Source organism: Mycteria americana, chromosome 5 (genome assembly GCF_035582795.1).
Source record: "Mycteria americana isolate JAX WOST 10 ecotype Jacksonville Zoo and Gardens chromosome 5, USCA_MyAme_1.0, whole genome shotgun sequence".
NCBI classification, from domain to species: domain Eukaryota; kingdom Metazoa; phylum Chordata; class Aves; order Ciconiiformes; family Ciconiidae; genus Mycteria; species Mycteria americana.
Window position 1 is genome coordinate 33,694,980 of NC_134369.1, and position 27,948 is coordinate 33,722,927.

General features: G+C 44.0%; 1 protein-coding gene across 2 annotated transcripts; it reads left to right on the forward strand.

The window, feature by feature from the left end:
• Positions 1-166: 166 nt before the first annotated feature.
• On the forward strand, positions 167-27,674 carry ZFYVE1 (zinc finger FYVE-type containing 1). 2 transcript variants are annotated; one of them, XM_075502862.1, is made up of 13 exons: positions 167-607; positions 1,359-1,564; positions 1,698-2,234; positions 15,943-16,447; positions 18,366-18,580; positions 21,283-21,389; positions 22,352-22,460; positions 23,038-23,135; positions 23,241-23,358; positions 23,738-23,908; positions 24,111-24,291; positions 24,803-24,916; positions 25,999-27,674. In XM_075502862.1, the coding sequence occupies exons 3-13, from the start codon at positions 1,737-1,739 to the stop codon at positions 26,229-26,231; spliced, it is 2,349 nt and encodes a 782-aa protein (XP_075358977.1). In that variant the 5' UTR covers positions 167-607; positions 1,359-1,564; positions 1,698-1,736; the 3' UTR covers positions 26,232-27,674. The 2 variants fall into 2 exon arrangements, with proteins under 2 accessions (XP_075358977.1, XP_075358978.1); XM_075502863.1 differs by having other exon boundaries at positions 1,438-1,564.
• The last annotated feature ends 274 nt before the right edge of the window (positions 27,675-27,948 follow it).

Consider the following 27,948-nt stretch of genomic DNA (forward strand, 5'->3'; position numbering starts at 1 on the left):
CCCGGAAACTACACCTCCCAGCAGGCGCCACGGCGGGCCCCGCGGCGACGTGTCCTCCGCCGGCGGCTCTCCGTGAGGCAGCGCCGGGCCTCCGGACTACAGCTCCCGGCGTGCCAGCGCCGCCCCGCCTCCCGCCTTCCCGTCTCCGCGGTGAGAAAATAACCCTGAAGTTCCCCACGATCAGCTGATCCCGGCTGACAACGAGGGGAGCGGGCGGAGGGCGGCGGGGGCGCGGGTCCTGCCCTGCCCAGCCCTCCCGGGCGCCTCGCCTGCATGGTCGGGTCGCCGTCCCGGCCCCTGGGGGAGGAGAAGAGGGACACCCCCCCGGGCGCGGAGCGGGCGGGGAGGAGGAGGAAGAAGCCGCGGCCGGGACCCGACTCCTTAGTCACCGGGTGCCGGCGGGAGGAAGGGGAAGAAAGGTGGCCGCGGCTTGTAAACAATAGCCCGGCTCACGGCGCCCGGTGCCGCGCCGCCTTTGTTCCCCGGCCCGGCCCCGCCGCAGCTCCCCGCCCGCTGCCGCCGCTCGGCGGGAGGAAGCCGGGGGCTTCCCCCTTCCTCCCCGGCCGCTGCTTAGAATAAGTCGGCGCCGCGCTGGGCGCAGCCCCAGGTAGGTGCGGGGCGCGGGAGCGAGGCGGCGGCGGGCACTGGCGTTACGTAACTACGGCCGGCTCGCGGGGGGCCGCCCGCCGCCCCCGCCCGGCCCAGGGGCGGCCGAGCCACAAGTGCCGGCCGCCGCGGGGCAGCGCTCCCGGCCGGTGCCCGGCGCCCGCCGCGGGCGGTCGCTCCCTCCCTCCCTCCATCCCTCCCTTCCTCCCTCCCCGCCAGGTCCGCGAAACCAGCCGGGGAGAGGGGGGCGCCGGGGTCAGCCCGGAGCGGGAGCGGCTCTGTGCGGGCTGGCAGGGCGGGAGGGAGGGGAGGCGGCCGAGGGCCGGTGTGGGGAGGCAGGGCCGGGGCCCCGCGCAGCCGGGAGGCAGCAGGTCGAGACAAAGGCGGCTTGGTGCGCAGCCTGCCCTTAGCGGGCGCTGGTTTCGGGGGCCTGCTTTGGCAACTTGGGGCGGAGAGGGAGAGAATCCGTCGTCTGTCAGCCTGGCCGCGGCAGCGATCGTTATCCAGCGTTGCTAGAAGGAGTGCACAAAGAGAGCGGATTTCTGTTTATTTGGCGAAGCACATCAGGAAATTCCCAGTAAATAAATACTGTGAACTCTGAAGGAGGAGCTTAGCTGGGGAGTGAAAGCAGAGAATTTTCTAGTATTGACACAGTCCTCTCTGTGCGTGTGTACATGTATGTGCACTTGTGCATTTCTAATGCCTTTTTTGCCTCTGTGTCACCAACTGTCTCCCTCCGTTCTCTGCTTCAGGGAAGTACTTGCCCTATCTGCTGAAGTACACCAGACTGGGTTGTTTTTTTTTTCTCATCACTGAATATATGTTATACAGCTGAGCAGAGAAAGAATGTATACCAGCATTTGGGTATGACAATACATGAAACCAGCCACATTGTTTAAGTTTATTTTGGAGAAAGAAACCTTCATCAGCGCTTAACAAGACTCTTCCTGGGAGGCAGGTCAGTGTACGAATCTTACAGAAACATCTATTAATTATTTAAAATTAAGTGCAGACAGAATTCCTGGTGTGTTTCTTTCCCCTGAGAAAGTACTAAATTTGCAACTGACTCTTACGCATATCGTTCAAAACAGAAACAGGAGGGAAAAACATTGCTTTAAAGAAATCTGAAGATGAGCGCCCACACACAAACTGCAGAGAAAGGACAGAACACGACACTCCTGTGCCAGGAAAGCTATGTTTGCAGTGGGACAGATGAAGCAATCTTTGAGTGTGACGAGTGCAGGAGCCTACAGTGCCAGCGTTGTGAAGAAGAGCTGCACCAGCCGGAAAGGTTACGGAACCACGAACGGACCCGTATAAGACCCGGCCATGTCCCGTACTGTGACTCCTGCAAAGGTGCCAATGGGAACATAATGCATGCCAGTATGACAGGCTCAAGGCAGATAGCAGCAGTGAGGTGCCAGGTGTGCAAAATCAACCTCTGCGTGGAGTGTCAGAAGAGAACACATGCTGGGGGGAACAGAAGGAAGCACCCTGTCACCGTGTACCATGCTGGCAAAGCCCAAGAGCAGGAAGAGGAGGAAGGGATGGATGAGGAGACCAAGAGAAGGAAGATGACGGAGAAAGTTGTGAGTTTCCTCTTGGTGGATGAAACGGAGGAGATTCAGGTAAGAACTGCTGTGGTTTGTTTGAACAGGCAAGATCCTTTAGTTTCTATCTTAGTCTAACAGGCTGCTGTAATGCATGATTAATACTTGAAGTGTAACTGGCAGCAACGGTAACAAAATGAGAATAGCCAGATAAGTGGCACTAAGCGAGTATCTTGGGCCAAAAAGACACAGTGCCTTGGAGTGGCCTTGCTCACAAGTTCCTCAAAAGGTCAAGTTCATTAAAACCTTACGTGTGGCAAGAGCCTCCTCTAAGAGGCTTGGTAAGCAAAGCTGGTGAAAGAATTGACTCTGTACTGAGACACACACAAGTAAGATAAGAGCTCTCTGTGCAGGATGCTGATCATTCCTGAACAAAATTGAACTGAGAGGATTGCAGCAGATATCCTGCAAATGGGAGTGCTGGCAGCCAATCTCCTGCCGTATGACTAGAAGGCACTGTACCAAGCAGTGCTAATGCAAGACTACAGCCCCCTGCTACCCTCCTTTAGCATCAGTAAATCCATCTGATTTTCAGGAGTAGGATAAAGTAGAAACAAGGGTCCAAAGGGTGCCATCCAAGTCCTACGGACACCACGGTCAAGCTATGTTGCTTGTCACAAATATTGTTCCATGTTAGCCTTTTGCTGAAATAGGGTGAAATTGACCATCAATTTGGAGTAGGCCTGCTGGTAAGAATGGTAGAAATACTAGTTGGCTAGGAACAGCCTCTCAAGAGGCATTATTTCAGAGAGTCTAGCACTCAATATATTCAGTTAATTAACTCTTCTGTTGGCCCTTACGTTTGGTGAGCGTAAGAACTTTACAATGTAAAAATACTTTACAAATGTAAAAACAGCAATGCGTGAAAGTCATAGCAGGTTAGTTACACAACTAAAAATTCAGCTGCTGCTTCTGTTTTCCAGTTTGCATCCTTCATGTTAAACCTCATTCAGGAGACACTGAAAGAAAATGTGTAGTCACCTGAAGACTCAATATCTGGTTGCTCTAATTTTACGTGTTCATGCTACCAGTGGTGAAAAGAATTGTGATGATATTCTGATTGTTAGTAGATTAGTTATTTGTATCCATCATAGTAACAGTGAATGTGTCTGCCATGCATTGCAAGGAAATGTGACTTAAGTATCTTGTATCTATTCTATGCTATAGAAGAGTATGTGTCTATATATATATGTACACTGTAATTACACTATAGTATAGAATAGATGCAAGGTACTTGGCTCACATTTTGGTCACTGCAGGTGTATTGACTGAAAAATTCTCATGGCTTTTGGAGGGGAAAGGGAGGGAAGGATGACAGTCTTTTACGATGCACTGACATAGAAAACACGCTATGCAGGACACCAGTGACTGTAAACTGAGTGAATGAGTTTCAGGTGTAGTGGCAGTCCTAAGTTTGTATGCCTCTCCTAAGCACACACACATTTCCTTGTAATGCATGGCAGATGAACTATTACTTTAAGATGCAGACTTCTTAATCTTCATCTAGCCACTAGAGCAAGCTCTGAAATGCCTTAGACGGGGCTGTCCTGGAAAGCTGCTTGCAAGCTGTGGCTGTGTATGGTTGTACCGGTTTAAGTTATCTTTATGCTCATGAATCTGTAAGCCTTACTGAGGCAGACTTTTGGCTGCCTCTTGCAAGCAAGTGCATTGCTATTTAAATATCCAGGGCAATAAAGCCAACTTCTTTATTGGGACAGCAATGGTCCTTTATCAGATCATAGCAATTTGATCAGAACAGGGTTGAAAGAGCTCTCCAAAAATGATCTTGCTTCAGTATCAAGATGTTGAATCAGAGCTGTTCCATCTGGAGTGATCTTCTCTTCCTCATAGCTGAATACTTACATGACATCTCACAGACAGTCTCAAAGCCATTTGAGAGTTTTCAATTAAAATATTTTCTGGCAGCTGGCACTTAAAAATACTGAACAGCCAATTGAGCTATAGGAAAGTCATCCTCAGTCTTTTCTTTTATACTTGTCATTAGCAAGATTATTGCTGATTACTTGGGAAGAAATCCTTAGAATGTTCTTTATTTAAACCAACTTTTTGGCCAAAAATCCCAAAACAGTAATAACTTGAAATGTGGAGATTCAGGGTTTGAGGGTGTGTGGCTTTTTAAGCTTGAGCAGACAGGAGAAGGATTTATCAGAATGATGGAGTCCAGCTATCTTTAACTGTCTGTTTTCTGACCTTTGGAACTTGAAGATTGTTGCATTAGTTAGGAAATAGGAGAGGAAACTGCTGATTTGCTATCAGTGGTAGATTCTGCCATAGCAATGTTAAATGCCAGTCCTACAAAATTAGGCAGAACTAGTTATGCTACTGAGCAAACACGATGGATTGAGATACTCGCTGATGTACACGTGTTTACAGACCTCTACCTTGAAAGTAGTTCAATGAGATGGGAACACAAGGCAAAGAGATTTCTTTTCTGGTTTCCTTTGGAACTTGGAGTCGTTAAGCTCAAGTGGTTATGTTTCATCTCATTGTTCCTGTTGGCTTCTTGGAGGTGGTAGCTCTGAAACTGAAGGACATTTGTAGCGTGTAAGCAATGACTGAGCTAGTTCCAGATCCAGAAGCAATGTAGATTAATCCATAAGGAGCTGTGCCTGAGCAAATTAGTTTAGCTGAGAGGTGGAGATTCTCAGCCTGGGCTCAGCACTGCACTGATACAGCTATGATAATTCTGGGATCTGCATAATTGTCTTGGTGCCATGTTGCACAGATGTGCTGGCCTGCTCAGAGCTAGTTGGGAGCTTTTTGTGCTTTGCAGACATAATCATAAGCTCAGAAAGCTGAGGACTTCTTGTGCTTGTTTCGAATCCACTTAGTCAGGAAAGGTCCCACTTTAAAGCACGGCTTGAGAAGCTGTTTTTTGTAGAGAACCGATGGTAGCTTAAGTTTGTGTCTGTGAAATACAGACTTCTCTGTGATGTTCATCATAACAGCAATAGATCTGAGCACCTCAAAGAAATTGGTTATCTCATGTTAAGAAAATGCTGTTAAAGGTTAAATCCAAGTTTGCACTGCAAGTCTGTGGAAGAACCAGAGAGAAAGGTTGTTCCTTATGGAGTCCAACCCCAGCTGTCTCACACACCACAGCCTGATGCTTTGTAACTCTTGTGAGTTAGTCCCCAGCCATCTTGACCTACACCACAAATTTTCCTTTCCTTCTTCCAGGACTTGTTGCCCCTCATAAGACCATACTGACTTTTTCTATCAGAACCCAAATCTTGTCCATGTTTTACAGATTGGCATCGCCTGCAGTTTAGACCCCATTCTAGGTCCTTTTTCTCAGGCAGTATTATGCAGTTTCTCTTTACACAGTATTAAACTTTTGGCCTTATCTATTGCATATTTAAAGCTGAGACTTCAATCAAATTGTTCTTGATAACTGCAGCATCTGTTTGTTAATTGGCTCTGACATAGTCTATCTTCCTTGCTTATCTCTACTCAGAATGATATTGTGGGGATTACTTCCTCAGTCAATCGCTTCGGTCTTGTCACTGCTCTCATCTTCCACGTTTCCACATCCTCCACATTTCGTCTTGTTGTCTTAGACTTAAACTGCGTGCCTTCTTTTTTTTTGTGTGTGTGTAAATACCTCAACTGAATCTCCTGATCTGCTCTGTAAAGGTCTCAGCTTTCCTTTCTTGCCTCTAACTTGCTGAATTTTCAAACAAGCGTCATTGTGCTGTTACTAGTGCTGCCCCTTGCACACAGAAGACACTTCCCTTAAGAACTTGCGGAATCAATTCATTGATCTTGTTTAAAACTCCCCTATACTCGTGGATCTATTAAGAAAAAACACAGCAAAATACAACAATAAAAAGATGACTCAGGTTAGGATAGTTGTTTTGAGTCCTGATGCTGTCTCACTGTCTCTTGAACTTTTCCACTGTTCTGTATCTGTCTTTGTCTCTTTTCTTACATTTATGCAGTTTCAGGAACAGTATCCATTTTTGCTTTGTCTTTACACAACACCTTTGCAATAGAGCTCTTCAGCATAAAGCAGGGAGTTATGTATCAGTTGTACAGTGAACTTTATTTACTAGTACTTCTGAGGTAGGGGAGAAGAAACGCTTAACAATGCATAACAACAATTTGATTCTTTTATCTTGGGGAACAGATGTTGAGAGTTCTTACCACAGGATCAGAACTTGGTTGTAGCGTCACTAGTGGCTTCTATGATAACACTGTGTCCAAACCCCTAATTAAGGACTCAGCACATATACTTTATAGAAGTAGAGAAAGTCTTTCGTTGACCCCAGAAGATAGGAGACATGCTTGATTGTTATTAGTCTGCCTTAAAGAGTTCATTGATCTTTGACCAGAAACTAGCTCAGTCACACAAAATTACCCAGTCTCTGGGTTGCAAAGAAAAATAAAAGCAACTGACTTTGTAGCCTGCCTTACCAAGGAGACAGGAAGAAAGGAAAGTTTTTCCTCTAGCTAGTCACAAAAATAATACCCCCAGCAGTATAATTTTATGTGGGAGAAAGGAGCATACATTTATTACTGGGTCTCCCCTGAGGTACCCACTATGAGCTCCCTTTCTTCAGTTAGCAGGGTCTTTTTGTTTTGCCAATAGACATCTCAATTTCCTAAATCCAGCCCTGTTCCTTGAGTTCTTTTTATTTCTGCTATCAGTTAGACATCTAAAGGATTAAGCTCTTTCCCTCAGCAAATACTGAGCAGGATCTATGTAATGCCTTGCAGTCAGTTTAGATGACGCAGAATGACCCGTAGCCCTTATTTAAATGCAGACCATTTTATACAATCATTAAATAACCAGCCTCTAACAGCGTAACAGTCCCTGTGTCCTCCTCTGTCCCCTCTTGTTAAAAAAAGTTACAGATACAGAGTGATAACTCTTTAGGTGTGCTAGCTGCTTTGCTTTTCTCACTCCCACTTGTAAAGCCGATAAAAGTACTGTAATTTTTTCCTTTTTACCTACTGATTTGAGCCTGGCCAAAGTCTAGGGATGAGAGAATGGAGAGTCACTAGGAATGCTTTTTCTAGTCAAGTATACTTTGTCAGTCAATGCAAGCTAATGATGTCTTCTCTCCTAAGAGAAGATGACAATCTCTTAAGTCTTATTGCTTGCCACTGTAGCGGAAAAGCATTTGTATAGAAAATAGTACTAGTTCTGTTTCAAGAATAGGACACTCTTGCTTGATTTGCTGTTGGGGGAATGCTTTTGTTTTGTGCTTTAGGGTAGCACAGTCAGCTGTAAGTTTCTTGGAATTTTAGTCCGTATCCTGTAAACTGAAGACTCACAGCTGGTATATTTGCCGTGGATGTAAAGGAGGAAGAAGTGTAGAAGGATCCAAGTTTTTTAGGTCAGTGTGGTTTGTCGGATCAGGATATGTAATTTCTGTCCCTCATCACTGTTGCTGTACTATTGATGAGTTTTCCTTCCCTATGCTTCAGAGAGGTTTTCTTGCCAAAGTATTTTTGGGAGTTTGCTGTCCTACACTCCAGGAATTTTTCTCTTATTACTTTGCTATTTTTCAGTATTCCTCCCATCCCAGTCTGTTATCAGTTTTGCAGTTCCCTCTCCTACACTGAAGTGCACTGTTTTTCTGCCCTTGGAATAAAGTAGTAGAAAAACTACTTAGCAATTGCTGGTTAGGAGTGTTCTTTCTTCCACTGGACATATACCAGTATTTTGAAGAGTATTTTTAGAAGATGGGAGAGGAGCCACCCATTCAACAAACGCACAGCTCCTTTAACAGTCTCAGGCTGACTCCTAGCTAATTTGAACATAGCCACTTACAAATACTGCTTTTCCCTGGAACTGCTCTTGCACCTTCTTCATGATGCAGCTCTCCTGGGCTGTAATTAAAGTCAAATTCCTGTCTCTCTTGTCCATATGCTGAAATGAGTGCAGGTGTAGAAGCAAAGGAGAGCATGTCACAGGTGAGAGAAGCTGGTAGCAAGCCACTCTGGAGTTACCTCCTGTTTGATTTGAGGAGTTCCTGAATTTAGTTCATTTCTTGAACTAAATAGGTTTGGTGGGAGGAAGGGGGCATTCTAGTGCTTCCTCTGCTGTACCCCTCTTTCCACGTATCCAATGAATCCTTTTGGGTTCCTGGCTGCTGCCAGCAGGAGTATTGAAGGGGTGTATTCAAGCAAGAAAAGGGAACTGGCAGCTTGCTGTCCTCCAGCCCTTCTGTCCTTTCCATCTCCTCCACTTTCTCACTTCTGCAGGGGTCACCAGAAGGCAGATGTTGTTGCAGTACACCTTTTACTTTATCTGGGTTGTTCATGCCTTGCTTTAGGATCGCATAAAGGCAGAAGTTTCACAGTCCTTTGGCCTGCCTGTCAAAATACCCTGCAATTGGGAAAATAACCAGAGTAACTATTTTCTAGGAAGAGTGGAACTGTAATACAAGTAAGTTTGTAAATGCCCCTCTTAACAAGGACAGTGGTATAAAGTAGTGTCCACACAGGTAATCTAGTTACCCTTAGTATTGAGGAAGACTAATAGTTACAGCATGAACTCTCTTGCTGTCTTCTGGGCAAGTGTCTTCACCTGGATGTGGTCTCTGCTGCTACAGCTGTCACACTGGGTGGTAATTGGTAGCTGTGTGGCCAAATTAACATCCATAGAGAACTTGAAAGGGTACTTAGGGTACAGAATAATGATTTCTGCTTCATTGTTTACTGTTCTCTTTAAGAGTTAGATGACACTCTTAAATTAGTGTTATTTCTGCAGCAGTTGCATTTACCTTGAAGTGTTTATTAGTTTTGAGTTCTTGCAGAAGTAGTTTTTCAGCTAGCAGACAGGTTAGTGGACTGTCTAGTCTTACTTCTGCTTTCAGCAGTTTCATATAACTCGGCTGTCATCTACAAGGGTAACTTATCTGGTAATAGCAATATTTCAGTCAATGTTGCCTCTTGGGTTAGAGAGGAGTCCAATCAAATTGAATTACCTCACATCCCCTTATGTTTTTTCCACCACTGTCTTAAAACCGTTGAAATAGGGTCTCTCTTTTGGTAGGGTTGTTAAGCAGGATTTAACTCTCATCTCTTTGTCTTTTTCAGGCAAGAGTCCTGTAATAGATAGACATGGGCTTCAGACATGGGAAGCCTCCACCCTTCATTGCAGGGACCTGTAGGTCCTGTTGAGACTCATTCTGTTAGGCTCTGTACAAACTCATGAAAATACTGTCCCTGAATTCCTTTGCCAGAGCTGTGGGAAGGAACAGGATAACTTTGGTCTGAAAAAGATATTTAGTTCAGGGACACTATTTTCATGGGTGTGTACAAAGCCTAATAGAACAAGTCTCAACTGAACCCATAGGTGGTACTGCAGTGAAGGCAAATAAGCAGGTACAAAAAACTTCATCTTGGAAAACACTCCTAATACAAATGCTTTCCTTTGGTTGAGCCAGACCTGCACCCAGCATGGGGAATAAGACCAAAACAAGCTGAAGCTGAGGAGGAGTGTTGGAATCTAACCTTAAATCGTCAGGGTGTGTCTATCCCCTCCTTTATTTTGCCCTCCCTGCATCTGGTGTCAGGCCACTTAGTTTGGGCTTGAGGCTCTGTAGGACTCCAGTCCTGAAAATGCTGATGTCCCCTGTCAGCTTGGCTGAAATCTAGGAGATTACTGAGGACAATAATGATAAATATATTTAAGTGTTTGCTAGGTCAATGATTAATAACTTACTTCTGAATACCAGATTGTAACTACTGGTATGACATACGCAATTTTATAAACTAATCCATTGACACAGCCCCTCTTGGAAAACTCTTCCAAGCTACCATAAAATGTTTACACAGTAACAAGTAACTCTTTGAGCAGTAGAAATAATGGAGTCTAATTTCTGAGATGTCTGCCTCCCGTTATCCAGTGCTTATCCCCATCTTCTGTCTTTTGGGTAAGAAGCATTATGTGTGCTATCATGCACCAGCCACCATGCTTACTGGCTAGCAAATACAGGCATGACTGCTCAGCTTCGTACTGTATCTTAGTGGCTGTGCAGAGTGGACAAGAGACAAGCTTTTTCCTCAGAAAGGTTACTAGAGTCTTTCTTTTCTACTCTGCTGTTTATGTTCATCAAGCTTTTAGGAAATTTATGTTTTAGAGGCATTTATTTCTCTAACAAATATGTCTATGTAATTGGATTATGGTTTTTAAGTTTTATATGTGGAAGACCCGAGTGATGGCATAAATGACATTTTCCATGGGAAGACATGCAGAAGAAAAGGTATAGGAGACAAACTAAGGTAGGAAACTAGAGCTGCTTGGACTTAAGTCAGCCTTGATTCTTCTTGAGCACCTGCTTATGATCAAAATCTTCTCTCTTGTTTGGAGGCCTCTAAAAGCTGGGAGGGAGTAATGACCTCCTGAGGTCCCTTCCAGCCTGAATTAGTCTATGATCTTAGCAGAAACAGGGTTTGAATTGTGATAGTCTAGAGCCCCTCTCATGGCTCTACTGATGTCATGGGTTTCGTAGCAGAGAGTTTCTCTTCCTCAGAGGGAGCTACCAAATCCTTTTTTCTCACTTGGCAGCAAGAAACATTTGGGAATATCAACAAAAGTTTCTCCTGGGGCAAAAGCAGGGAGTTTCCAGCTGCTTTTTTAATAGCCGTTGCACTTGAGTTGCTGGGGTACGCCAGCTGCACTTCTTTGCATTCATGCACTGCCTTTCTGAGAGCGATTGTGAGGAGCTCTGCAGAGATGTGAATTTTGGTCACTGCGCTATACTGTCGTGCAGGTTATTCTTCTCAGATTTGTCTTACAGGCTTTATAGGTTTCTCTCTTGTTTGTTTTCAATGTACATTGAAATTCTAATGTAATGGCCTAATGGTAGGACCTGGGGCTTTAGGCATGTACCCATAAGCTTTTGTGTGAATCTACCTCTGGATAGGAACTTATTTTTTTAGAGTTAAAACACAACTGCCAAAATTTAGAAGCTGTGTCATAAAGAACCGGCCTGTGTTGAGGTGGGCTGATCTGACAATCTGTTCTGTTTCCAGGTTTAATGCTTGATATGATACTCTGTCCTTAAGATCAATTACCTAAAATTGTCTCAGTTTTGTGTTTTAGAAGTTCAGAGCTGCTTAAAAGGTTGCAGATCTTGTTTTAGCTTGCTTTGCCATTTCTCCGTCTGATTTCAGGTGTTAGTTTGAATTCTTGTAAGCATTATCTTTTTAAAATGTTTTCCGAACTGTGAGCAGAATTGCTTGTATTGCCAGTGTTAAGTAATGCTTTAAGGGAAATAGTATTTTTTTTTTTTCTGCTTGTACTTGAAGACTGATTTGTTCCAGACGTTTGCAATTTTATGCTGATATATATTTGGATGTGCTGTTACAAATCTTGCAGTTTATTTTTCCGTTCATCGAAAAGTGTGTTAAATTTATATCCTCTTTATTGATTTAGTGGTTGTGTATCAGAAGATATTGTTGCGTGCTGGTTGTCAGACAAGTCTAATGACTCATAAATTTAATTATTTATATGATGGTATCTTTCCTGATCGCAGAAAATGTATTTTAGTTATTAAAAATACTCTGTTAAAATCAGGTCAAGCGAAGAGTAAGATTTCAAAATGCAACAACAAAAGTACCAATGTAAGTCAAAATGACAGTGTAAGACTAGCAAATGAAGGCGCTCTGAATACTATGCCAAGCACTCTTGATTTTTGTTTTGAGCTATTGTGTCGTCATGGCACAGCTCTGGCTTTGTGCACTGCTTCCATGAATATTAGCAAGCCTTAAAGGGTTCATAAAGAGTTTTAAAAGGAGAAAACTGTGGTAAAAATGTCTGATTCACTTAATGTGTTTGTTTTGCCTGGAGGCAGAGTTAGAGTTGTATGAGTACAGGTCATTGGAAACTCCATTCTATTTTATGAATTTTGTTCCTAAGCTTTTAACATGTTATTGTTTTAATAACATTGTTTCCAAGAAATTCATAGGCAGGAATGTCATTTTAGCAGTTCTTGTTTCTTGTCTCTTCCTAAACAGTTCTACTTTTATTATGGCTCAGATTTAGGAAACTTGTTATGTTAGGTATAATAGATTTCCAAGTATGGGTGACAAGGAGGCTTTGGATCTAAATGTGTTCCACAGCAGCGTGGTATGAGGTTTTGTGTCCTGCTTAGAAAGGACTTTAGCTGTTAAGTTCTCTGTTTTTCCTGCTGAAGACCGACCTTCACCTTGAGTTCAGCTCAGCTTGGATGGAGTGACTGCATGGGGGGCTGGATGACAGTTGCTAACAGAAATGTAGTTAAAACTATAAAAGAAGGCTAACCATGATTCTAACCTATGATGGGAGTAAAAACTATTCTTTCTAGAAGAGAATCTTCTTCTAAGATCTATAACAAAAGTGTAAACGAGTCTCCGATACTAGAAATGGCAAAATAGAGAAGGGGCTGGAGAGATATGCCTCTTGTCTTAGGTTAGACGTACAAAGTTTTCATTCTTAATTGACATTGCTGTGCAATTTAAGGAAGGCTTCATATTCACCCTTTGCTGTTCGTGTCAGAGATGTGGAGCTCTTGGGCAACGTGGGAGTGGACACAGCTATGGAAACATGAGTCCTTTGCACGTGCAGCAGAAGGTGGTACCATGCAAACTTCTTTAGAGATGAGAATCAAAACGGAGAAGTGGGACCTGAGCCCAATGGGGATTAGTACTTCAACACACTTATTACACCCACTCTGACTTTAAATGTCTTAAAGGAATTTGCTCGAGGGAAGTAAATTTGACTACTGATACGGGGATTGTTGTGGATGGTTCTTTGAGAGTACCATCCCTGTGCTCAGCAGTGGTTAAAGAAGACAAGTGCACAAGAGCAAGGAACACCCATGACATATACAAGCATATTCAACAAAAGGAAGTGTGTGGGGGGTGTTGTGTTGTATTGGTTTGTTTTTTGGCTTTGTTTCTCTCCCTCTCCCCTGCCCATGCATGGAATTTATTGGAACAGGATGTTGCGGGGTCCACTAGGCTCACAAAGGGGTTAGACAACCTCCTAGAGGATAGATCTACTGGTTCTCTACCAAACATGAGCGTCTAGATGCAACCGCTGCTCAGCCAGTCCTTTGACGTCTGACTACTGAAAGCTGGTAAAGCATGCTAGGAAACATTTACTTTTTTCATGTCTAAGTTCTTTCTCACCCATTACCAAGTCCTGTGAGACACAACGTTGAACTAGCTGGACTTTGGTACGTTCTTGTGCTCCTGGGTGACTTGCTTGTCTGAATCACTCCTGAGTTCTGTCCTGCAAGGAAGTCTGAAAGAGCCTAGAGCCTTAGAAGGGGGTGACAGCTCAGTGCTTTGGGTGTCTGATTTGGTATTCAGAGTAACTTTTCTGATGGAGTGATCTGGATTATTGATCTGGAACCAACTTTTCTTCTGTCTGGTTTAGTAATCCAGCTCTTCTTCCCACAATAAGTTGCCCTGGCATCAGCAGTTGTTAAAGTACATTGAATGTGAAGGAAGGCTGGTGGTGAGGACACTTGCATTAGCTCAGCTTGGGACAATTTCAGCTGCAGCGGAGTTTGTGTGAGTTGGCTCCTGTTTCTTACTGGTGGGAATACACTGCAGAGCTACCCTTATCCCTGTGGTCCCTGTTGTCCTTTGCGTCTTCTGACATTACTGACCCTTCCACATACTCTCCCAAACCCATACCAGAATAATAACCAGTGCTGCCCGAAAGACCTTAGTTGTTAGTTGTCCTGCCAATACTTAAGCAGCTGTTTGAAGACTGATACTTCTTTGGGCTGTCCAGGGAGTCCATAACCAGAATGATCGGGTCTGGTCAGGCATTGACCCTGGCAAAAAGAGGGTCTGCCACCCTTATGGTAAGAAGTTTGGGAGGTGGGAGTTAAAACCAAAACAATCTGGAGAAGAAATTATCATATTCCTTTTTTTACATACACATAACATTATTATGTTATCAAATCTGTGAATGTTTTTAGGAGCTATCCCATGAACCAAGAACTTCCTTTAATCCACAGAGACATCTCCAGAGACACTAAAAGAAACTGCATCTGTCGTCTAAACTACCTTCCTGATGACAAGCTAATAATCACAGCTACCAAAAAAGCAGAACCTCTCTTGTGCACATTAACTTGAGTGTGTCTTCATGGTCTCCCACAGACACCAGAAAAGATTCTGTTGGGAGCATTTTGATTTCTCTGTTTCCTGTTTTCTTCCACACTGTGAGGCTGCCTTGAATGCTTTGAGTCTGTGAGAAGCTACTGCAGCCCCACAGTCCACAGTTCTTCTTTCTGAACACTGTTCCCAACCACAATCTGGCACACCAGTTATTTTTTATTTTTTGGCATACTGGCTGTTTTTTATTTTCCTTCAAAGTCTGGATGCTGCTGATAGATTTGACCAGAGCAAATGGGGCTGGCTGAGCCTTAAACTAATTTGCTGATCTAAGAATAAACTTGTTCAAAGAAACCATTTATTACTTCATGGCCTCTGTGGATCATGTATCCCGAGACCTTTCAACTGTACTTACGGGGGGGGGAAATAGCCAAGGAGCTTCCAGAAGTTGAGGCAGGCAAGGGGGGATGGAAGCCCTGTTCCTTTCAGCTGATGGGGATTCCTTGAGGAGGGAATCGTGATGGAGGAGGTGAATTTAATCCTTCTCAAAAAGTGCTTCTGTCATATTCTTCTGTCACATAACATGTGGATAAAACCTGTTGGAAGAAGAAAAAGCAAGTGATAAACAACCATAGCCAGAAGCATGAAACCTTTGAAAGCAAGGCCGTATTCTGCAACAAAAACAAGGCAGGCTCTCGTACAGAGCCCTAACCTGTTTCATTACTTGTTTATCTGTTCCCTGTTGTTCTAGTATGTGAACAGAAAATGCCCTATTCTCTAACCTAAATAGCATGATGCTTGTCATTTAATCTATTTGAAGCCAAGGAGAAGTTACCTGCTGAAGGCTGTCTGCTCTCTTTTGGTTTTGTGTTTGTGTGTGGGTTTTTTGGTTGGTGGTTTTTTTTTTTTTTTTTAAATGAAAGCGCAATACAGTAAATTATGAAATGGATCATTGAGGTAATTGTGGCACTTCTGTAAAAGCCATTTTGACCTGCTTTGACCACCTGACTCTGGTGCAAAACTTTGCTTTCTTCTTCTCTGCCCCTCCGTCCAGCTGAAGAATCTCTCAGCTGGAGAGCAGCAGGAGTGGGACAGGCTGTGTCTGAGAGCCCCCGGGTGTCGATAGATGCAGCACAGCTGCACAGAGGAGCTTTTTCTTCCTAAACAGGTGCTCAGCCTCTGTGGATGAGGCAAATTAAGGTGACAAAAGCACCCCCCTGTTTTGCACCTGAATTTGGATGCTTGCCAGGAGACCAGTGCTGCTGAGAGTGTCTGCCATGCTCCAAGTAGCTGTTCTGGCAGACTTGGAAGTAGGGTTGTCCTCCCTTCTCTGAAAGGACTGCCTCAGGGAATGGGGTGAGGTACAAGAGGTTTCACTAGACATGTAATCACAGTGAGGCATCACTTCCAAAACAGCTATGTGATGGAACAGCCTAAATCCCATTGATGTATGTGTGTTACAAAACTGCTTTCTAATATTTTGTTTTGGACTTCTTGGTTCTTCAGAAACTTATGATGAAATCTGAACAGGAAGTAATCACTCTTGTTAATCTTATGAATCCTGAAACCAGCTGTGTTTTCAGTGTTGTCTACTCCAATTGCATAGCTATAATATTTTTCTCTCTTTTTTTGGAAGGTAAGGAATGAAGAAGACTTTATTAAGAAACTGGACTGCAGTCCTGACCAGCATCTAAAGGTAGTGTCCATCTTTGGGAACACGGGGGATGGCAAGTCTCACACCCTTAACCACACGTTCTTCTATGGCCGGGAAGTCTTCAAGACATCTCCAGCCCAAGAGTCTTGCACAGTTGGAGTCTGGGCAGCCTATGACCCTGTCCGCAAAGTGGTGGTAATTGATACAGAGGGCCTCCTGGGGGCCACTGTGAACCTGAGCCAGAGAACACGGCTGCTGCTGAAGGTCCTGGCCATCTCTGACCTTGTCATCTACCGTACTCGTGCTGACAGGCTCCACAATGATCTCTTCAAATTCCTTGGCGATGCCTCGGAGGCTTATTTAAAACATTTCACCAAGGAGCTAAAAGCTACCACAGCCCGCTGTGGCCTAGATGTTCCTCTGTCAACTTTGGGTCCAGGTGTCATCATCTTTCATGAGACTGTGTACACCAAGCTACTGGGCTCTGGTGAGTAGGCAGTGAGAAGCTGAATTACAATGTGCTAAATGTTATCTATAAATTATCAGGTTGTATTGAATATTCAGTGTTCTTTGCTACCATGCAGACGATGTGGTTTGGGTTTTGCTTTCACTTGTTCCAGTCTGGGAGACAAACTATGGAAATAGCAAAGCATTCCCTGATGGTGATCTGACTATCCCAGATCAGCTAGAATAATCCTCTTAGCCAGCTGGACATTGGTACTGACTAGTTATGATGGGAGTTCTGCCAGCTGTAGGAGGGATCATCGTGCAAGATCATGAGCATGGGTTATATGGCAGGCAAAGGTGAAAACTGAGACACCCTGGGATTTTGGCAGGGATATGCAGGATCCTGTTGCAAAAAAATAAAATAAAACTGTATGTAGAAACTAGAATGGGCAAGAATAGTGAAATTGATGAACTTCAATACTCATGCTACCCTCATTCTACTATTTTAAATTCTGTGGACCAACATCGTTCTGAGACTGGTGTGAGGTTGGGACTGAGGTTGCGGTGGCACAGAGCTGATGGTTTAACACCACTTTTCTCTGTGCAAGTATCTGATACAGCCAAAGCAGCAGGTCTGGCGTGCTGCTATTCCCATTGCTTTCGGTGTTCTTCACCAGTACTTTCAACTTGGCTTGTGTCATACTGGATGATGCATATTTAAATTGTGTACTTTATTTGTATGTCTGAGTGAAATGCACTGTCCTACAGAAGTTGGGGCAGGTTTTGGTTTTGACTATACAGGGATGTAAATTTCTTCTCCTGGCCCCATTTTTTCCATGTTTCAAAAGGCATGATGAAACCTTTCTTCATTCAGTCCATTTCTGATGCTTTGATGAGCAAGAGCCCTGAAGAATTGGCCTGCAGCAGCTGAGGCTCAGTCTGTGAACATCTGGGAGTCTTCTGCTGTATAATACCACAGCAGCTCCCTGCTGGCCCACATTCTCATTTCGGCTTTTCTAACCAGTGAGGTCTTGAGCGAGTGGAAGAACTTGGCATTCTTTCTGGTTATTATTAGAGTGCCTTCTTAATTACTTTTAACTTACCTGCCAAGGCAGTTCCTTTTCTTACATACCAATTTGCTGATCAGCAATTTAGAGTTTCATATAGTTGTTGAAATTTGCTGTTTCAGCAGGTCGGATTTAGTGACCCATAATGATAGTTGCACCTGTGTGCAAAGTCAGGGTGGTAAAAAACTATTTTTATGATCACTTCTGATCATGGTAGGAATAGGAAAGAAACCTCTTAGCAGGTGGATTTGCAGCAAGCTGTAACCATCCGTCTTGATGGATAATTGAGATAAGTGTGTTTAGGGCAGGGAAGAAGGCCTGCCTCATCCTGGAATGTACAGCAGGTACTTGGAAGCAGCAGAAGAATGTGGTTGGCTCTATGGAGTCCGACCTGACATGGCCAGTTCTGAAGTGCTTCACTGTGTACAAAGGATTGATAGAGGCTCAGTCTTCCTTGCTACAGGGTTGGCATAGAGAATAAGAAGTCCATGTAAGGTTCATGTCCTCCACTTATCAGGTGCTACGACTAACTATACCAAGTTATGGTCTGGTGAGAAGAGCTAACAAGTGTGCTGACATGGAGTTTCCTTATATTATGTCATAAATTGCTTCTTATTCTGGATATCTATGTTTCCAAACCTAGATGTTTCTGGTTTTACCTGTGGAACTTGGTCTTAGAATCTAAAGCTGTGTATCAAAAAACAGAGACTGCTTTTGTAAACAGTTTGTTTCTTTTCCTGTTTGTCAAATATAATGACAAGTGCATTCCAGATGTATTATAAAGTTTAATTAGAAAAACTAGCACTGTGTTGCATATGAAACCACTGTGCAATTTAAATATTATTTTAAACAATGAGTTGTTTCTATACTTGCTGATACTCTTACATATAGATCATCCTTCTGAGGTTCCTGAGAAGCTCATTCAGGATCGGTTTCGGAAGCTAAGCTGTTTTCCTGAGGCTTTCAGCTCGATCCACTACAAGGGAACAAGGACATACAATCCTCCAACAGATTTCTCTGGACTTAGGCGAGCTGTGGAGCAGCAGCTGGAGAACAATACCACTCGGTCACCTAGACAGCCTGGGGTTATCTACAAAGCACTAAAAGTAAGCGGAGATGAGTTTGTCACAATCTTTATTTGTATCACTGTTGCTAATAACTGTCAGTTGCAGCTAATAAAGGTAGAGCATGTGAACCAGTGACACAGACTTGCAGATATCTGGAGATAAAGCCAGTCTTCCATGAAGATGATGATTTTTGTGTAACAGCCAGGTAGGCTGGGTAGTTTTTTTACTTTAAAACAAACAAACACCTTAGCAAAGACCCTGAAAGGTCAAGAAAAGTTGAAGAGCAAAACAGAGCAAAATCAAAAAACTGAGTCGGGAAGAAAAAAATAACTGATGTTGTGAGTGACAAGCACTTAATGACAGTGATTTACAAAGAGGAGGCCCAGAAGGAGTTATTGGTGAAATTCCTAAGGATGGCCTCAGTGCAAGGGCAGGGAATGCAAGAGACTTGGAGGGAGTTGATGGTTGGCAAAACCTAGCACTGAGTGTAATGTAACCCAAGGGCTAGGAGGCAAAAAGGAAGAAGGAGATGTGTTGGTAACTAGCAAACAAGATGGGATCAAGCCAAATGATGTATCATTTCAGAGATGCAGCATGAGATCAGAAGGCTGATGAAAAGGAATTGGAGAGAGCTACTGGTGATTTTCTTAGAAGGTTCACCTTGCTAGGATGTCAGAGGGGTTTTCGGGTCTTCAAATTTGTAGTCTCTCCTACAAGTTTCCACACACTGCTACCACTACGTGATTAGCATCATATTTTCATTGGCCCGAAGAGCACAGCTGTCATCAGGGAGGGGCGGGCAGAGCTGGGGCATATCTGCAGAAGAAGGTAGTGTTAGCAGTCTTTTCTGGTGTTAGTCACAGCTGTTGGAACAGATAATTCCAGCTGCTCTGTATTTGGGGTAGCTGAAGCACAAAAGGAAGTGTCAGGGTGGCATGTGCACAGTTCCTTGCATTAGGGAGCACGCAGGCAGCAAGAGGAAAACAGCTGGAGTGGTTAATTCCAGTTTAATTTCTAGGACTTTATTGCAATAATCAAGTAATGCAGTTTCAGATATAGCTGCTAGTATACTTAAAGTCATGCCCAGTAAAGTGGTTGCTGTGTTCAGGTCACTACTGACTACAAATTAACTTTTTTTTGCTTCACTTCCTGAGGACACAAGGCTTGCTAGAGATCTGTGTCCATCTCCTCTTACTTTTGAATCCATTGGCCAGTATCAGTCAAGCTTGAAAGAGATCTTAAAGATAATTTCCTTGAAATTCTGTGAAATCAGATACCTACGTAGAGATCTTATCTGAGAGAAGCTGTGGTGAGAGATATATGTATGTCTGTGTGTATATGCAGTCAACCCTTGTGTTGTGGTTTAACCCCAGACGGCAACTAAGCCCCACACAGCTGCTCGCTCACTCCCCCCTGGTGGGATGGGGGAGGGAATCGGAAGAGTAAAAATGAGAAAACTCGTGGGTTGAGATAAAGACAGTTTAATAGGGAAAGCAAAAGCCATGCATACAAGCAAAACAAAGCAAGGAATTCATTTGCTACTTCCCATGGGCAGGCCGGTGCTCAGCTGTCTCCAGGAGAGCAGGGCTCCACCATGTATAACGGTTACTTGGGAAGACAAACGCCATCACTCCAAACGTCCTCCCCTTCCTTCTTCTTCCCCAGCTTTATACACTGAGCATGATGCCATATGGTATGGAATAGCCCTTTGGTCAGCTGGGGTCAGCTGTCCCGGCTGTGTCCCCTCCCAGCTTCTTGTGCCCCCCCAGCCTACTCGCTGGTGGGGTGGGGTGAGAGGCAGAAGAGGCCTTGACTCTGTGTAAGCGCTGCTCAGCAGTAACGAAAACCTCCCTGTATTATCAACACTGTTTCCAGCACAAATCTAAAACACTGCCCCATACTAGCTACTGTGAAGAAAATTCACTCTATCCCAGCTAAAACCAGCAGCACAGCAGAGATGCTCCCCCCCACACTCCCTGGGAGGGGAGAGGGAGGAAGAGAAAGAAAGGCCGCCACTATAGTTGCCTCAGCTGTAGGAAGAGTTTTGGTTAGACCTTATGCCTTCAAAGATGTCCATCAAGAAAAACCCTAACCATCTGCTTTGTTCCAGTGCTTACTTTTTTTTTTTTTAACATAACATCCAAAAGAACTGAAAAAGTTAAGTGTGCCAAGGCTAAGCACTGACTTAATCTGAAAACAGATGCTCCTAGGAAAGAGAACAGATCCCTTTGCCTCAGTCTTGAGTTTCACCAGAGAAGAACAATTGTTCAAGGGGCCAGAGGAAAGCTCAGGGCAGCACTTTCTGAGCTGAGGGACAAAGAATGTGTCCTCATGTACTGTGAGAAATTACTCTCTGAGTTTCCTTCTGGAGGTTTCCAGAATGCAAAGCCTTTTTAGTAAGCACCCTGCTATTTTGGGCATGGGTTATATGCACAGAGTTGGATGCAATCTTCTACCACCCATTTCTGCTGTAAAATTCAAAGTAGGGGCAGGAGGAGAGGAGAAGAGTAAGTATCTTACAAGCATTCAGGTCACTTCCATACAAGTGCAAGATTTTCTTCTTGCTTGGTTTCTAATCCTTGTCTTGGTTTCCAGGTTAGTAAGACGTTATTTGTTAGCTGTGTACTCTCTCTCTGTCTCTCCCTCCAGTAGAGAAGCCCATGTGTTTGCTTGCAAAAGCTTTCATAAAATGTCTGCATTGCTCTCAGTCCTTTACCAGTTCATTCTTTTCTGTTTGACAGGCTCTAAGTGACCGTTTCAGTGGGGAGATCCCCGATGACCAGATGGCTCACAGCTCTTTCTTTCCAGATGAATATTTCACATGCTCCTCTGTGTGCCTCAGCTGTGGGTAGGTAGACGAGAAATGCACCTTCATCCTTCTAGAAGATAGTGCTTCCCTGGTCTTCAGTCATAGAATGTAAAGTTTCTGTGACATCTTGACACAGAAGCTAGTACTTCCAGGCAGAATTTGCTTGAAATTCAACTCTTAGGTGAATTGGATGGCTGTTACTGCCACGTCCCAGCTGGGTGCATGGTCTTTGCCTATGCTGTTTTTGTGTATGGCTACAAACGTGTTCTGCCCATATCTTTTCCCCAATGCACACAGCACAGGAAGAAAGGAGCATCTAAAGAAATCCCCTGAAATTTCCTTTGATGATTTTTTCCTGCCATTTTTATTACTTAAACAGTATAAACAATCCTAAAGCTCACATCTTCATGGGCCTGGGCTCTGTTCAGTGACTAGATCTAAGTGGAACCCCAAGTTTGATTAGAGCTTTGGCTCGTAGCTCTCTGGGAAGAGCTCAAAGATTGAGCCTGGAAGGGCAGTAGATGGCAGTCAGTGCTCTGAGTCTGTGGGGTACTATAGGAGTATGATGTTATGGCTGATTATGCTTCTGGAAACATTTTCTCTCAAATGTGATATAGTGCTTCATTCCTGCTCTTTATAGCTCATTAGAGAATTTCTAGCAGCTCCTTGCAAAGGCTGCAGTGTTAATTCTGTCCTGATCAATTTCCAAACTTGGTTAGTCCTTCCTAAAATTCTCTGTGAAATTGCAATTGGCTACAGTGATCATTTCCTGCACTGAACTGTTGTGTAGTGCTGCTTTGTACTGTGAAATAGTTGCTATACCTCCTTCCAAAAAGTCTGCCTTTCAATGATAAATTATGTCATTACTGTATGTACAGTTGTGAAAATGGTTTGGGGTTACAACGCCTATACAAATGCAAGACAGTAATGTAAATGAACTCTTGGTGACATCTGTCCTGTATCTAACAGCATCAGCTCATGGTTTGCTTTTGCATACTCAGGTGTGGCTGTAAGAAGAGCATGAACCATGCAAAGGAAGGAGTCCCTCATGAATCCAAAAGTCGATGCAGATATTCTCACCAGTATGATAACAGAGTCTACACTTGCAAGGTGAGTAGTGACACAAGGACAAGGTCTGAAGAATGGAGAAGGAAAGGATGGCCCAGTAAATGAGGAATATCACAGGCATGTGCCTGTTTTCTTGCATTTTTTCAAATGGGAGAGGTGCTCATGGCCTTGACAAGAAAAATTGATTCTCATTGAACTTGTATTTTTGCTTGGAGAGGTCATCAGCTCTGTGTGCTATGTGTCATTTGCTAGCTAAATTGTGAACCCAGCTGCTCTCAACCTGGGTGGTGTTGACGTTCTACACACTTGATGTGGTTACTCTTCTTATTTGCTTATGCCCATTGCTTGGTATTAGCCAATTTTTCTGAAGGATGTGTGCAGGAGACAGGAAAATTTTCAGCTACCATCATGATTTTTATTGTTGTAGAATTTTTTCCCTGATGTCATTATTGATAGTGGGTTTGGTTTGGTTTTGTTTTTAAATCAGTTCTGATGAGTGCTCTTCTTTGCTGTGGAGACCACTGTATGCTAATTGTATGCTTTATGTGGCCAAAAAGCTGCAAGACCTGGAGTCTGGGATTCCCAAGAATGCAGTTTTAATTGAGCCTTTGTGTTATAGGCCTGTTACGAACGAGGGATGGAGGTCAGCGTGGTGCCAAAAACCTCTGCTTCCACTGACTCCCCTTGGCTGGGCCTTGCTAAGTATGCCTGGTCAGGGTGAGTACTACAGCTAAGATCTCTCTGCTCTCTGTTGCCTCTACACTCCTTGGTGCACTGGACTTCCAGTATCTCACTGAGGTAACCCATCTTCCTCTTCTGCAGGTACGTGATTGAGTGTCCCAACTGTGGGGTGGTGTACCGCAGCCGACAGTACTGGTTTGGCAACCAAGATCCTGTGAACACTGTAGTGAGGACAGAAATTGAGCATGTCTGGCCAGGGGTAAGTCTGGTTGCTGGATAGTCTCTGTGTCTCTGTGCAGCCACACACATGTTTATGTTGGCTCTTCTGGATATTGGTGGAGAAAATGGATTGGCTTTCATTAGAGCCGGTCCCTATCTCTGCTGTTTAAAAGAACCTTTGCAAGGGCTTTCAGTCATCTTTTGGCTATCTTGAAATGGCTAAGTTGCCAGTTTGTGAACTCTTCATGTGAATGATACACCATTAAAACCTACCTGTGTTTTCACAAAGCAGGGCTGGTGAATTTTTTCTCATGCTTGCCCTCCAGTTTAACAGGAGCAGTGGGTTGCAGAGCCATCTGCTTCTAAACAAATGAGGTTTCCCTGTTTTTATTCTCAAATGAATATCTATTTCATTCCAGACTGATGGATTTCTGAAAGACAACAACAATGCAGCCCAGCGTTTGTTGGATGGGATGAATTTCATGGCACAATCAGTATCTGAACTTAGCATGGGACCCACAAAAGCTGTGACCTCCTGGTTGACAGACCAGATTGCCCCAGCTTACTGGAGACCCAACTCTCAGATCCTGGTAAATAGCAGCTGCTGTAGAGAAAACCTTTGCATAGCTAGAAACCCTTTTCCTCCCCCTTTAAGTAATACAGTATTTTGCAGATTCCAAATGCTTCTTGTTTTATTTCAGCAAGCCTTCTCCTACAATTTTGAGAAAACTGAAGTGCTTTCAGCTCTTCCCATTCAACTAACAGTTTTTCTTTCTATGTTGTTCTGATTAGAGTTGTAATAAGTGCAACACACGTTTTAAAGATAATGACACTAAACATCACTGCCGGGCCTGTGGAGAGGGCTTCTGTGATGGCTGTTCTTCCAAGACCCGTCCAGTGCCTGAGCGAGGCTGGGGACCAGCACCAGTGCGTGTGTGTGACAACTGCTATGAAAACAGGGGCATCCAGTTAGGTAATTTTGAGTTGATTGTGACAGAATTATTCCTGGGCCATAGTTAGTCTTTGTCCCTGGCTTCTGGATCACAACCATTCCCACTGGGTGTAGATGGTGTTGTTCAAACTGGGCTTTGGCACAGAGTTTTTGGTAGGAAAGCTCAAGAGCTCAATGTCTTTTGGCAGGAAGATGACCCTTGCAATGAGCTACCAGATATCTGACCCCCTGACAAAATTATTTTCTAATTGGGCCTTTACTTTGTTTTTCTGGCACCTGCTGGTGGTGTGGAGCTAGCATCAGAGCAGGGATGCTGCTGTTTCAGCAGACTATGTACTTTGTCCATTATTGCTGAAATGAAAGTGAAAACTCCGCAATCCAAGATTGGGAATGCGGGAGATAAAGGCTGAGGAGAGAGGCTCCAAGCTGCCTTTTGGGTTTGCTGCTGGTTTTTGCTAATGTAAATTAACTGAAACTTGGCAGAAGTTGTGCTGGACTTAGGTGCTGAGCCCTTTACTCTTGTGTCATGCAGATGTGGCTGAGCTGCCTTCAGATGAGGAAGGGGGGACGCTTATTGCCAGGAAGGTAGGGGAAGCTGTGCAGAACACTCTTGGAGCAGTGGTGACAGCCATGGACATTCCCTTAGGTGAGCTCTGTTCTCTTCTGATGGATTTTTTGGCTAGAGGCATTTTTGTTTTCACAGAGCAGAACTTGTGATTAAACTTCAAGAGTTTGTGTGACAGGCTGGCACCTCTGCTATGATACCACTGTTGGTTGAGAGTTCTACAGCCCCCTGCACCTCTCGCTTGATGTTTCCTCATGGTTTTCAGCACATTGTTTCTGCAGTTCATACCTTCTCTTTTCTCCCTATTGTGCAAATCTGTGTGCACCAAGCTGTGAGTAATTCATGCTCCCCTGATGCATCACTGCAGTGACCTGCCAGCTGGAGTTCCCTAAAGACTGGCCAATTAGGAAGCATTTTATCAGGTTTGGTTTTCTTCCAGAGATGCTGAGTGCCTTTTAAGTGTGTTCATGGATACTGCTGGCACTTGGTACTTCTGCAAGGGACGGCTGAGAATCTGAAGCTGTCCAGGTTGGTAATGATGGGAAAGTAATCAGTAATGTGATCTTTAATGGTGAGCTTAGTACAGCGAAAGTTTGCTGCTCTTTCATGTGCTGTGGGTAGTAGTTCAGGTATGTCAGCAGACACTTCGCATTTGAATCTTCTGTTGTTGGACCTGACTTCCTACTCATTGCACAGATCATCGTTCCACTGCTTTGCCTACCTGCATGTCCTGCCATCACCCTTGTGGGTGTTTGTTGTCCAAGTCAGTGAAAGGAAGAAAAAAATCCCTTTCTCAGTTCAGACAGTACATGCGTTTCTGAATGTTTGGTTTGGTGACTTTTTTTGGCCACAGCTGAAACTGAAGGTAGGGAAAAGCAAGTGTCTCAGCCTCTGGAAGAGTCTGAGTAAGGGAAGATGCCACCATTTCAGGAGAAACAATCCATCCCTTTGAAGAGAGGCAGAATGTGGGAGAGTTGCAGAATGGCCTAAATGGCTACCCGTTGCATTGAAGTATTCTGTCAGTAGGTGGTCTTCCCCTTAATGGCAGTGGTATGACTTGCAGTGTGTGAGTACTTCCACTGGAGTACATTCTTGACGTGCTCATGTTCGCAGATTATTTTCTTCTCCCTCTTTCTCATCCCCCCACCTCATTTCCTCCATAGGTCTGGTAAAAGATGCTGCCCGACCTGCATACTGGGTACCAGACCATGAAATCCTGCACTGCCACAACTGCCGGAAGGAATTCAGTATCAAACTCTCCAAACACCACTGTCGGGCCTGTGGCCAGGGATTCTGTGACGAATGCTCACATGACCGCAGAGCGGTTCCCTCTCGTGGATGGGATCACCCAGTCCGAGTTTGCTTTAACTGCAATAAAAAGCCTGGTGACCTTTAACCCTAGGCTCTTCTCCAGATCTTTGCAATTCCTTATGTTCTCAGGGCTACAAATGAAAATATCTGGTCTCCCTTTCACCTCTTAACCTGTTGCAGCCAGAGTGCATGTTTCCAGTTTCTGGCCTCCTCTCGTGTTATGTCCATCTTGGAACGCTGGGAATGAGCTTACGTTCAGCCTCTAGGTTTTAATTTCAAATTAACTGGGGAAGGGAGGGAGCTCCCTTGTAAATGAGCAAACCAAAATCCAGTGTATTTTATTCCGATTTAAAAAAATATATCTATCTATATATATCTATCTATGTATAATTTAGTATATTAAGAATGCGGTTGGCTAATGAAGCTTTGAGTATTCCTAGTTCAAATGATGGATGATGGTGTTCCTTACTATATTGGATCAGACTTACGGCCTTCTGATTCTTCTTTTGGAACGTCTTGCTGATCACGATGTCCTGTGAGGAAGGTTTGGACTCTGTGCTGCCAGGAAATCTCCAATGTTGATGTATGAATTACATCTGGTAATTCAACTAACCCTACATTTGGAGGTGCCGTACTTCTGGCCATGGAAGATTAAACCCAGATTCATTAGCAAGTTTGTTTGAACTGTGATATGAGCAGTGATCTTGCAGTGCAAGAGGTATCAAGTTGAAATAGACCCCCTGGTAGAGATCAGTAGAGCTCTGAAAGGTAAAGCAAATCATATGGCACAAGGCAAAGCATTCTGATTTTGCCATTTCAACTTCAATACCAGATCAAAAGGTAGCAGGGTTTTGCTCTCCCTGACAATGTTCTCACGTACTCAGGTTTTCTTCAAGTTTCTCTGCCAGCTTGTTGCAGTTAAAAGTTTTGTCCAGAGGAGAACAAGAGAACAAGTTGTGTAGGCAATTCTGAAATACGAGGTTTGAGTTGTTTGGGTTGTGATAACTTTTCTTTTCCCCCACTTTTTAAGTGATCCCGGAGACTCTGGAGCCTCTGTGTTCTCAGATGTGGTTGCATAGAAACTGCACAGATTTGACTTACCTTTTTTCTAATAATATGAACTTACAAATCCACCTGGAAAATGGGAACCTTTCTTCTTTGCTCCTAGCAACTGGCACTCACTGGAGTTCATCCTTTTATTAAAGGACTGCAATGAATTCACTGATTTTATTATCAAAAGCACCACTTAACCTAACTAATACTGTCTTGTACTGTGGATTTGTGGTTCCAGTTATAAGAAGTAAGAGACCATTGTGGACTGAACTGCCTAAAATTCTCCCTTCTTGGCTTACATAGACAAGAATTCTTCTACCACATGAGAGTTGTCTCCTCTTGGAGTGGCTGGAGTTTGATGCAATGTCCTGGAACTGTGGTATTTTTTCCCCAGCTTATTAAATGTGCTCTTGTGTAGATGAGTGCCCAACACCCTGTTTCTGGACTGTATTATTAAATTAACTGCTATAAAAGACTTTATCTTCTGAACGAGCGTACTGACTTTTTCCTTGTAACAAGTGGTTCTCACTTTGTCTCTGAAAGAACATACTCGCAAAGTGATGGCCCCTTCGCAACTACATCCAGCCTACACACGGAAGTAGCCTTGGAAGACGTTCCAGGACACCTTCGGTACTGGCCAGGTTTACTGGGGACTGTCTAATGTTTTTGTAAGCAAAGCCTGCCATAAACTGACAGTTGCCCAAGGGAGGGCACGAGTAGGTAGAAATCCTCTCTTAAAAGACATTCTG

What these genes read in the sequence shown, in the direction of transcription:
- ZFYVE1 (XM_075502862.1), top strand. Translation starts at nt 1,737, where the DNA reads ATGAGCGCCCACACACAAACTGCAGAGAAAGGACAGAACACGACACTC. An exon ending in ATGAAACGGAGGAGATTCAG is followed by an intron (nt 2,235 to 15,942) that starts GTAAGAACTGCT and finishes TTTTTTTGGAAG; the next exon opens with GTAAGGAATGAAGAAGACTT. An exon ending in AAACAGGGGCATCCAGTTAG is followed by an intron (nt 24,292 to 24,802) that starts GTAATTTTGAGT and finishes TGTGTCATGCAG; the next exon opens with ATGTGGCTGAGCTGCCTTCA.